Source organism: Ambystoma mexicanum, chromosome 2q (genome assembly GCF_040938575.1).
Source record: "Ambystoma mexicanum isolate Mex_15411 chromosome 2q, UKY_AmexF1_1, whole genome shotgun sequence".
Classification (NCBI taxonomy): domain Eukaryota; kingdom Metazoa; phylum Chordata; class Amphibia; order Caudata; family Ambystomatidae; genus Ambystoma; species Ambystoma mexicanum.
Window position 1 is genome coordinate 1,054,669,198 of NC_090924.1, and position 12,848 is coordinate 1,054,682,045.

The 12,848-nt window shown below is 42.9% G+C and overlaps 1 protein-coding gene across 1 annotated transcript; it reads left to right on the plus strand.

Moving 5' to 3' along the window:
- Positions 1–2,975: 2,975 nt before the first annotated feature.
- On the plus strand, positions 2,976–4,475 carry LOC138568831 (general transcription factor II-I repeat domain-containing protein 2A-like). The gene has a single exon (XM_069646601.1). The coding sequence runs from the start codon at positions 2,976–2,978 to the stop codon at positions 4,473–4,475; it is 1,500 nt and encodes a 499-aa protein (XP_069502702.1).
- The last annotated feature ends 8,373 nt before the right edge of the window (positions 4,476–12,848 follow it).

The window sequence follows — 12,848 nt, forward strand, 5'->3', positions numbered from 1 at the left end:
TTCCCCAACAAAGTGTGAATTTAGCAGCTTTTGCTGCTGTAAAGCACATTTCCCCTCCAACATTTCCACCCGTCTCAGAATTTTGGGGCTGGAAATTTGAAGGGAGAATGTTGGCTTTCCACGTTATAATTAGCACAAGCTCTGTATCAGGCCCTCAGTGTCTTACCACTCGGGCCTCATTCCGAGTTTGGAAGTAGCCATGGCGCAATTACCGCCATGGCTGCCTCCAAACGCGGGTCTGGGTCCGGTCTGATTGAATGGGGACTTACCGGGACATTCCGACCTGTGCGGACCCATTCAACCAACCATTCCCCATTCTTCAGTGTCTTACCACTCAAAGGGCCTCATTCCGAGTTTGGAGGTAGCCATGGCGCTATTAGCCTTACCGCCTTACCGCCCAACTCGGAATGAGGCCCAAAGTGTATCTCTCTAGAGTGGTATGTTTGCTATTAAGGCCTTCACGTTCTACACTCACAATCCATTTCTGGTGCTGTTCTCTTTTTGCTACTGGTATTTTCCTATTTGTATTCCTGATGCCAAATCTCGGCTTCACGATTGATTCAGCTCTAAATTCAAATCAGATGCAACCAAATTAGCCCAGTTCGTTAAAATCAATTGGCTTTATTTCTGCAGATAAAAGCTTTTTGCTCTACTTCTGATTCTGGTTTAGTCTTCCAAGCCAAGTTGTTGTCCAGAATAGTTTGCCATAACATTATTATCATGGGTTTACCTGCTCTATTCTGCTGCTACTAGAAGCCATTTGACACTCAGCAGTTCTTCTTTATCATTGGGGCAAAGAGGTTTCAATATCCTACTCTCATTCTTTGTTCTTTGCACTGTCTTTCTCTGCACTGGGGGTATCAGTGTTAACTGGCCTGTATTACATTTAAGGCCTTCACAGGTTCCAGATCAATGTATTTACTGAGAATCAGCTGACTGCAGGTAGCATAAGGAATACAATAAGCAAGGATGTGTGCAGACGTAAGTGACCTTTCACTACAGTTGCTTCACAATTGTGGAATTGTTTACCTCTGGTGCTCATTGTGCTAAGAACCTGTTTTCTTTTCGAACATTGTTAAAACTTCTATTCTTGGACTGGTTATCCTATGTTTACATTTTTTTATTCTATTTTATTGGGTTTAACTTTTCGATTTTGATTCTATTTACATTATTTTACTTTTTGTTGCTAACCAGTTTTGTAATGAGTCGCTGTTGTGTACAAAAATAACATATTTCATTATTTATTTTAACTTATTTTTTATTTTGCAGATACAACAAGTGACTTTTACACATTCACAACATTTCATCTAACAAATTTGTCGAGCATATTCACATCTTGTATTAAACTATATCTAAAAAGAATTGACTAATTCACATATCTAATGTAATTCCATTACTACGTAATAAAAGTTAACTCTCTTAAAATCTTCACAACCTCAATCATAAGCAGTCTTTCATGGCCTACTATGAGGCATTCCCAAAAAGAGACTCTTGTGAGCCTCATAGTATGATCTACAAACTGTCCCAATTATATTTCACAAAGTTCTCTTGTTCCTTCAGTGATGGCGAACCTATGACACGCGTGTCAGTGCTGACACGCGTAGCCATTTGGGGTGACACGCGCAGGATTTCATGCGATTCATCCTCGGCTCCTGCACGGCCGCCAAGGATGAAAGAATCTGTGCTGGAGGAACGGGGGGGCGGGACGTGTGATCTCCCCCACCCACACTCACTTACTGTATCGCCGCCACCGCCGCCTGACAGTGAAGCACAGCCCCTTTCTGAGCGCAGGGGCTGCTGGTAAGGCGTGCGTGCCGTGCGCACACACGTCATCAGCACAGCGAGGACGTTAGGGAGGACCCGCAGGAGAGGAGCGTGGGAACAGTGCGCGCCTCTCTCCAGTCAGGCCGCAATGCAGTCGCTGCCAGACTGACCTTCACAGTAAGCAGGGGAAGGAAAGTGGGGAAAGATTATCATTATTAGCAATAATGCTACTTAGGTTTGGGGTCTGCTGCAGACCCCAAACCTATCAGGGCATGCTGGGCGTTGTAGTTTTGGCTCAGCTGAACTGCTGCAGAGCCATAGGCTGTATAAGATCATGCTGGGCATTGTAGTTTTGGCTCTGCCGCAGTGCAGCTGAGCCAAAACTACAACTCCAAGCATGTTGCACAATAACCTATACTACTATATAGTCAAGTGCAACATGCTGGGAGTTTTAGATTTGGCGTAGCTGCAGAGCCGTAGGCTGTATACAGGCATGTTGGGAGTTTTAGTCATGTAGTAATAAAAGTTTCAACCCCTTTTGTCTGTAGGCCTGAACTCCGGCACAGAGAGTCTACTCCTGGGACTTCCGGTTATGACCGCACCACAGCAGGGAACAGCGGAGTGCCGGGGGGAACTGTGAGCACCATTAGCAGCAACTATTGGGGTGCCATGGACTTGTAATTGCCCACAATAACTGAGATAAGTGAGGGGGAGGTTGTGTTAGCCAATTGGGGGTTAACTAGCCTAACAAGCTATCTATAATTCTATCTGCTGTCACTGGCCCACTGATGGAGCACCCAAAAAATAAAAAACAAAGGTTAAGTAAAAGGAGTGGTAGTAGCAGTGGCCGACCCTTTCAAGAGACATGGAGCGAGATGTATGGCATTATAGAAAAAAATGGCAGATCATTTTGCGTTCTATGTACTGGAACGGTAGTAAGCAGAACGTGGAATATAAATAGACATTTTGAAACTAATCATTCCCAGCTCTTGGAAAAAAGTGAGGATGAAAGGAGGGAATACATTTCCAGGAAGCTACACCTTTATAAGAGCCAATCTAACTCCATCCTTAAATTTATAAAAGGCTCTACAAATTTAAACTCTGCAAGTTTGAGCATTGCTCACTCCATAGCTCAGCATGCAAAAGCGCTTAATGAGGGAGAATTTATTAAAGAAACTCTCCTAAGATGTGCGCCAGTTCTATTTCACGATATGCAGAATAAAGATGCAATTATTAAGAGAATATCTGAGTTACCACTCAGTAGAAATATCATAAAAGACCGAATAATGAGACTGAACACGAACGTACAACATCAATTAAAGAGAGACATAAGGCATTGTAAATATTTTTCCATCTCTCTTGATGAAACTACTGATGTCACATCGCATGCTCAGTTGGCCATTATTGGTCGATATTCTGATGGTCACACAATGAGAGAAGAGTTGATAAAGTTAGTATCACTGCCAACACGTATATCAGGAAGCAAAATATGTAAGGTTGTTATGCAAACATTCTGCGACCTAAGCATTGATATATCTAAAGTTGTGTCAGTGACGACAGATGGTGCCCCAAACATGGTGGGGAAAAAAGTTGGATTTGTGAAATTGTTTACAGAAGCTATTGGACATCCGATTGTGCCTTTTCATTGTATTATCCATCAGGAGGCTTTATGTGCCAAGGCAGGATTCACTGACTTAAATGACTTAATGTCAGTTGTTACAAAAATAGTTAATTTAATAGCTGCTCGCCCCCTTCACAAGCGAGAATTTTCAGCACTTTTACAGGAGGTTGATTCCACCTACAGTGGACTGCTGATGTACAATAATGTAAGATGGCTGAGCCGAGGCAAGGTTCTTGAGCGCTTTGTGGAGTGCTTTGAAGAAATTAAGGTATTTCTTGAAGAGAAGGATCTGGGAAACTTTCCTCAGCTCAATGATGATAAGTGGGTCAACACCCTGATGTTTTTTACAGATCTCTCTGTTCATGTTAATGAACTGAACTTAAAGTTACAAGGTTTTGGCAAAAGTATTGATGTTATGTTTGGATACATAAAAGCTTTTGAAAGTAAAGTAAACATTTTCAAGCGAGATGTAGAAACTAAAACTTATAAGTATTTTCCTCGAGTACAAAAGCATTTTGAGAAGGCCAGTGCAGCTGTACGAAATGAAGTGGAACTCTTGCATATGAAGTACCAGCATGTTTTAGACTCGTTACTTGACCAGTTTACTGATAAATTTAGTCAATTTAGAATCCTAGAACAGACCATGAAAATAATTAAGTATCCTGATGTAGTAGTCTACAATAGTTTGGAATTAAATGGTTTCCAATGGATGCAAATAGATGATTTGGAGATGCAGCTTGCAGAATTTCAAGACAGCATCTGGGCTCAGGTGTTTGTTGACTTGAGGTCAAAGCTTGAGAATCTGGAAAGGGGCCGCTTGGAGAATAAAGATGAGTGCCACTACGAACAGGAAATTTGGAGTGCCTGGAACAGACTACCAGACACTTTTAGCACCCTGACAAATATAGCAACAGCTTTACTCACAATTTTTCCTTCTACATACTTTTGTGAGACCTTATTCTCAGCATTAAATAATATCAAAACCAACAAAAGAAACAGATTGACAGATGAGGTTAGTAGCGCTTGCTTGGGCCTGAAGTATACAAAATACCAACCTTCAATTGAAGATTTAGCCAATGAAATTCAGTAACAAAAAAGTCACTAATGGGCAGGTTAGTTAAAGAATTCGCCCTCCCCCTCACTTATCTCAGTTCACGGCAGGGCTGTGGAGTCTGCTGCTTCCAGCTCCACGTCCCCATCAGCATGCCGCTCCGGCCCGCCCCCGCTATGAATATTCATAATCTTCGCCCTCACGTCACTAGGAATATTCATAGCAGGGGCGGGCTGGAGCGGCATGTTGATGAGGACGTGGAGCTGGAAGCAGCCGACTCCACAGCCCTGGTTCAAGGCACCCCAAACAAGTTCAATAATATCAAGGGCAACATACGAAATCGACTGATGAACAAAGAAGTTACTAAGCAGGTATGTTAAATAATTTGTTTTTGGTTTATTAAATATAATTATATATTGCAATTATACATTTTTGTAGTTTAAACTATAAATTGCGCAAAATTATGTTTTTTTGTCGAAGTGACACACCACGTGAGTTATGCTCGATTTTTTGCCGATTTTTGACACACCACGCCAAAAAGGTTGCCCATCACTGCACATGATATTTAAATGTGATATAATGATTGAGATATATTTTCTTCACAAAGATAAGACAACTTGGGAACAGGTTGCTTGCCTCTTACAGACTGAATTTCACCTGTTTTGATTGTATTCAGGCTGACTCTTAAGAAGTCCATTCTCATTTTTGGGTCCAGAAATTTGGAAGAAAATGTTTAGGTTTGTCAAAATGTGAAAGTGATTTGTATAGCATTGTGAGGAACTCATGGTGGCAACAAGCAAGACAGACACAAGTGATCACAGTTCAACAGTGTTTATTGAATAGTGAACTCTGGATGCAGGTTGGAAAAATGCCTATTCCAAACCTAAATCTAAGATGGGAACCTATATAGGGCCTATACTAAGAGACCTATTGCCAAACCTTATGACTAATACAAAAAAAGGTTGTGGGATAGTTCTCAAGAAAAGAAAGAAGTATTCTCAAATAATATATGAGCATGCTGTAGCCTGGGTCTCCCTTCCCCACGTGTGGAGCATGGGGTAAGGTGGGATCTTGGAGAACAGTACAGTCTCGGGCTTCTCCAGCACGAGAGACAAAAGTTCTAATGGCAGCTCTCAGGACCGCCGATGGCCAAGTCTCATCTCACTTGAAAGTCTCTTGCCTTCGAGGGCCTGGCGAGTTCAGCTAAGAAAACAAACATTCCTTTAACAAATGAAAGTTCGCCAGGGTGATAAGGTTTCACCCCTGAGTCCCCTCTTCTGGGCGATGACCCTTCTCAATTTTCAGCCACAGTTCACATAGGGTGATGGCTTCACCCCTAGGCCCCCCTCTTTTGACATATCTTGTATGTTTGTTTGAAAGTTTTTATATCAGTGTGGATACCTGGCCAGTAAAACTTTCCACTAATATGCACCTGGGTTTTAGCTTGGCCCAAATGTCCTCCCCTCAGATGGGCATGTGCAACCTCTAGCACAACCTTTCGGTGACTTTTAGGTATTACGAGTTGAGTTTTTATGAACCCGTCAGGGGAGGTTTCTTTTCTGTAAATTAACCCTAGCTTTAAGAAGAAAAAGGGACTTCCCTTCTCTAGGCCTTCTTTTTCAGGAATTGCTTGTAAAAAGTTTCAGCAAGGTCTGGATTATTTCGCTGGGCAAAGGCTAAGTTGGGATAGATGGTGTGTTCGCATACGTGTGACGTCATTACGTCCGTCCGTCACCGTGGATGACGCAAGAGGAATGTAAGAACTCAGCACCATAGTGATTCCGATTTGCCATTTTGCTCTCATGGAGATGGCATCTTTAGAACACGTGGGGTCTATCCCCTGCATAGAAGCACTCAGGTCAGTATGCCATAACCACCAACTTACTTCATGTTTTTCGTTCTATTTCTTTTGGGGACAATATGGATTGTATGGATTTGTTGGATTCACTTCCGTGTGACATTTTGTAAATGGTCGTGCATTACACAATATCGTGTGACTTTAATGCCATGGGAACCCATAAGATTCTCTGTTTCTTAGGACTATATTATTTTCAAAGAGTAGCTTTACCTTTTTGAACATAGAATATAATTAACACATAGCGTTCTTTATGACAGATTTGGCTGTACTTACAAGCACGACAACAGGATACACTGACCCTCATAGACATTGAGTTTGACCACACATTTTTCCATTCTAAGCCAGGAGGTGCACAAGTTATTTTGGGGAAGACCAGTCCCCCAGATATGCACCTTTCGGGAATTTTGTTGTGATTATTTGCTGTAGTTGTAATAGTGACACCAGCTCAAACAAAACAATTTTTCCACTCATGAATTTCAGACCAAGGAATTTTAGAACCCAGAATACAGGGTAAGACAAGTTCATACTATTTTTATGCACGGGATATATATTTTTAAATATTTGGTGCTCACATTATAGAGGTTAATTAGATTCAACCCTACAGCATGGGGATGCAATGCCAATCAATAATCTGGTGTCCAATTAATTTAATTTACCCAACACACTATGGGAAACTGAATTGACTTATTCAATAAGGACCAGTCAGTGTTTCGGCACACTTAAACTCAGACACCTTTTGATATGGGATTCACTTTGCAGCTAATTCGAACACATTCACTAACTATGAACACTTGTGAGAATAGGAATAATTCCTAATTTTGCCTGAGATGAGATGAAATAATGGTCATACTATTGATACATACATTGTTTTTTAAAATTGTCTTTCTTCATATAATCTGACTATGATGTTGCGACTCTTCATCTGAAAACCTTTTGTGTGGTATGTTGCCTTTAAAAGATGTTCAAAACACGTGATACATTATGAAATGTTTTGTTCTGTATAAACATGAAGCATTATGATTTGTATGAACATTGTGACTTTTTTACAGTCTTGAAGATGACCAGTGAGGCTGAAACACGGGTCGGCTGTTATCGTTGATAAACAATAAAATAGGCTAACCTGAGCTGGGAGAACTTTATATCAATCACCTTTTTTGGAATCCATTTCTGACATCTAAAGAATGCAATAAATGTACATTGATACCTTTAGGCCTCTTTCCTGAGCACGAGAAGATACACCTAGAACCCAATACAGATATTTTTACGATACAAACCCCAGTAGTTGGGTTTTGTTTTTGGGATCTTCGCTGCTGGAATATCACTTACTATTATTTATCTTATCAATTCTATTGTAATATGGTCAATAGCTCACGGTAAAGGTATCACACCTACCACTTTTTAATCGTTTGCACATAGGGTGATGGCTTCACCCCTGGGAACCCCTCTTCTGGGTGCTGACCCTTCTCAACTTTCAGCCACTGTTCATGTAGGGTGATGGCTTCACCCATGGGTCCCCTTCTTCTGGGCATTGACCCTTCGCACATATCTCATTTCACAAATTATATGACAGTTCTTTTCTCAATTAACTTTTGGGTGATAGCTTCACCAATGGAGCTCCCTCGGTCAGGTTTAGACCCCTCTCTTCTTTTTAGTAGGATTTCTCTTCCCTTATTTTATTTCCTTTCACTGCAGGATTAACTTCCCTCTCTTTCATTTAGTTTGTAGATCAAAGTCTTTCGATTGTATGAGGATTTTGCTTGACCTTGAGTATGAGCACTTTGACCTATTCGGCTGGCTGTCCTGCGGCCTGTTGGTATCTGTAGTTTCTCTCATATGGGGCTCAACCAGAGTCTCTTGAGTTAGCACCCTTGTGGTGCCGGTTTCCCCCTGCAACTGGTTTCCCCTTTATTCTCTATTTTCACAGTTTATAGAACTTGGTTCAAAACTTACCACTTTAAGATTCTCACTCAACAAAGCCTGGTTCCTATCATTTTCCCTTTCAGCTCACTGGCTGTGATAAATAGCTTGTCTTTTCTTCCTCGTTGAAGTCAAGGGTGGATACCGCAGTTGCCTGAGCTTCCCTCGCTCCTGCTTATCGACGTAGGCTTGCCCCATGTACCATTGACATCTGCTGCAAGACACTTGTGCTATTGTTCACAGTCTTAAGCTCTCTTCCTTGCAAGTTCCGTGGGTCTGGGGTGAAAATGTCAAGGTCACTTCTCTCCTCACCACCCAATTGATTCCTGCCACCTTTCTCCTTCGCTTGAACTGCTGCGCCTGATTAGCCGTCTTGACGTGCTGTCTGCCGTTCTGGTACTGTGCTCTCTGGCTCCACCTTTTATCCATGTGGGGAAGGGAAAGGGATGTCAGGTGTGTGTGATTCTGATCAATTGCCTGACCCTTGTATTGGAATATTTCAGGTAAACGGCTCTGGTGTTAGTCCATCGTCCTTTGTGTTGGGCAAAAGTGTTCATGTTGGAAAAGGGGGGTGGGGGCAGTGGTTTAGAATATCCTATGTGAGAAGAGATGTAAAGGGTGTCAAAGGAAGGGGGATACTGCGTCTCACCCGTTAGTGTCCTACTCCCACTCCCTGAGGACCCCCGATCCAGGCGATCCACCCTAGCTGATCCACCCCTAGGAACTGGATCCAATAACAATGTCCATGTACTGGCCACATGGATAACAGATCCCGGGGACTAGGTAGGGAGACACCTTCAAGTTTATCACAGCCCATAGGTTCTCATTTTGTCAATGGTTTTAATCCAGGCTGTGCGAGAAAAAGCTAACTTTACCCCTGTTGGATTTTTTACTAGGTTAATTGTTGTTCAATCACAGTTTTCCAATATATTCAGTGCAGATTTCTCAAATTTAATCAGATATCTATTTCTACCATTACCCATTTTGTTCAAGAGATTTCTGAGTAGAGAATGTTCTGCGGAAGTCTTTATGGATTTAACCAAAGTTATCATTTTCCAGTCAAGGTTCATTTTTAAAGAGGCTATACCAAATAAGTATTTAAGTGTTGCTATGGGATAACTCAATGGGAGGTGGAGAACATGTGTCCATATCTTCCCTTATATATGGTCCCAATTTATCTCTTGTGAGTTAGGATTTGTATCATAAAGTAAAGATGGTACAAGCTTTGCTTTGTAATAGTTCAGCAGAGAGCGGATTGAGAACTTGCAATAGGTTGTGAATATTTTTTCCATATGGGGTCTGAGAGGAAAGAGTTTCAATTCAAGATCTTCCTCTCGAGTTCTTTTGTCAGGCACTGATTTCATTTTAATTCCCAGGTGAATTTGTTTGTCAACTTACCTTATCTGTTGCTTCTGCATGAACCATCTGCAGTTTGCCGCACATACTCCATGATATGATATGATATAGCATTTACAACGCGCCTATACACAAGTGTTTTGAGGCAAGGGAGGGGGAACAAGGGAAGACATAAAGAATGATCCTACTAGGCCAGGTATCATTCAGGCCGCGCAAGTGCATGGGGAGGGGAAAACAGAAAAGTGCGTGGGGAGGGAGAGGGGAAAGTGCAATACATGGGATAGTAGATAACAAGATAAATAAAAGGCCACTGATGGCAAGTGCAAGGAAGTGCAGACATTGGTGGCAAGTGCAAGGAAGTGCAGAAATAAGTGCTAGTAGGGGGACAATAGGGATACAGAAAACAGTCCCCAGTGCAGGGGTTGCCAGGGTGGCAGTGCAGGAGGGCAACTGGTGGGGCCTGGGCCGAGAGTCAGAAGGGTGGCCAGGTAACCAGTGCTGTTTCAGCCAGGAATTTAGCAGGGGAGAGCGGGAGAGAAAGCAGAGGCAAAGAGGAAGGTTTTGAGGTGCATCCGGAACCGGAGATGGTTCTCCTCAAGTTTCAGGGAGGCAGGAAGGCTGTTCCAGAGGGAGGTCCCGGCCGAAGAGAGAGATCTACCACCAACTCTTTGCTTGGAGAAGCAACTGACCCTGAGGGAGTTGGATGCAGATGAGCGTAGTGCTCGGGAAGGAAGATATTTAGGAATAGATAGTTGAAGGTATTGTGGCCCAAAGCCCCAGAAGGCCTTGTGGACAATAAAGAGGGCTTTGAACCTAATCCTCATAGCCATTGGGAGCCAGTGAAGAGATTTCAGTCCTGGAGAGATACGATCCCTTTGAGGCCAAGGACAAGTCTCGCAGTCCTGTTCTGGATCAGGCTGTTACAATAGTCCATCTTGGAAAGAACTAAGGCTCTGGAGACAGTGAGCTTCTGGGGGAAGGAAAGGAAGTATACCTCTGAGGAGGTGCAGCTGGCAGTGTGACTTCTTAGAGACGTCAGAGATGTGAGGAGAGAAGGAGAGTGTGGAGGCCAGCCAGAGAGCTGCAGGGAAGGAGGGAGCGGGTGCGCCGATCGGTAGAATCTCAGTCTTACTGGCATTAAGGCAGAGGTCATTGGTGGCACACCACTCATGGATGGCAGACAGACAATCAGAGATGAGGGAAGGAGAGGAGGAGGCCGAGGGTAGCCTGAAAATGAGCTGATTTTTAAATACTAAAATTTGAAATTTTAATGCATTAACCTGTACATCATTGTTCACTGGATAGGTTCCAAACACATTTAGTAGTCGCTGAAGTCCTTTCAGTGTGTAATCTAGCAGGACAATATAATTTGCATATGTGATCCACCGTTTGGGTTCAGAGACAATCTTAGGACTTGCTAAGGATTCATTCACCAAGGCTTTATTGAGATCTGCTATATAGAGGATGAATAGGCTTGCTTACAGAATGCAGTCTTGTCTCACTCCTCTATTAGTCGCTATGTCATCTGAAAAGTGCCCTGGGCATTCAATTTAATCTGAATCATAGTTCCTTCATATAGGCTTATTATAATCGCAAGGAGACCTTTTAGGATTCACCATGAGGAAAGCTTTGGTCATAGACGTCCCCTGTTAATGGCGTTGATCTCTCTGGACAAATCAAGCAATGCTACATAGAGGGGGCAGCTAGTCTTTTTCGTGTGATGAGCTGGAAATCACAGACTTAATTGTCCCATTAATTGATGTTGAAAGTCCCTTATGAAAACCAGTCTGGAATTTGTCTAATATATTCTTTCCCAGAAGCCAGACCTCAAGATTATTTAGAACGATTGAGGCAAAAATCTTTCCATCTACATCTATAAAGGCAATCGGGTGATAATTCGAGGGATCCTTCTGAATGCCCTTCTTATATGTAGGAACAATGATTGCTCTTTTCCATGATTCAGGTACCTTTATAGACAACTGGTCAATTTTAGGGCACTCTGACTTACATATAAAGATTTCTCTGAATTGCTTACATCAGCTATCATTATTAATTGTGCTACCCTGTGCCTGTAATGATGTTTGGTTCATATTATTTATTAAGGCCAAACATTGCAAGAGTTTTTCGAGACTATGGTAGCCAACTTTTCTTCACCCTCAGTTTGACCACGTTGGTATCTGTGTGCTTGAGACCAGTGTCTATAGCTGTTTCTAAGTACCTTTTCTCAGAACTTACATTCAGCCTTTGTCATACCAGAATGTTTGAGGTTGGATATGGATTTTCAAAGTTCTTTTTCTTTAACCATGATATGATATAATATGATATGATATGGCATTTGTAACGTGTCTATACACAAGTGTTTCAAGGCATGAAGAGGCAAGGGAGGGGAGACAGAGGGAAGACAGAGACAACGATCCTACTAGGCCAGGTGACATTAAGATTGCGCAAGTGCAGGGGAGGGGTGAATGGGACAAGTGCAGGGGGAAGGTGAGGGGGTAGTGCAGTACATAGGATAACAGTAAAATAAATAAAGACCATAAATAAAAGTGCAGCCAGCTAGTGGCAAGTGCAAGGGTAAGTGCAGACATCAGGTGTCAAGTGCTAGTAGTGGCTGTAGGGATAAAGAAACAGTCCCCGAGTGCAAGGAATGCTAGGGGGGCAGTGCAGGTGAGCAAACTGGCCGGGGGACGATGGCTCAAGATCAGAGGGTAGCCAGGTAACCAGTGCAATTTCAGATTCCGCCAGGAGAATCAGCAGGTGAGAGGAGGAGAGAAAGCAGAAACAAAGAGGAAGGTTTGAGGTGCTTGCGGAACCGGAGGTGGTTCTCCTCCAGTTTCAGAGAGGTAGGGTGATTGTTCCAGAGGGAGACCCCAGCAGAGGAAAGAGATCTACCACCAACTCACTGCTTGGAGAAGCGACTCACCCTGAGGGAGTTGGAGGCAGATGAGCAGAGAGCTCGAGAAGGAAGATATTTAGGAAGAGAGAGTTGAAGGTATTGAGGTCCCAGGCCCCAGAAGGCCTTGTGGACAATGCAGAGGGTTTGTAACTTAATCCTCGCCGCCACTGGGAGCCAGTGCAGTGATTTCAGTCCTGAGAGATACAATCCCTGGGCTTGAGGCCAAGGACAAGTTTTGCAGTCCTGTTTTGGATTAGTTGCAGAGGGCAGAGAGTAGAGGCAGGCAGATTTAGAAAGAGGCTGTTGCAGTAGTGCAGCCTAGAGAGAACCAGAGCTCTAGAGACAGTGAGCTTCTAGGGGAAGGAGAGGTAACAAAGACTACCTC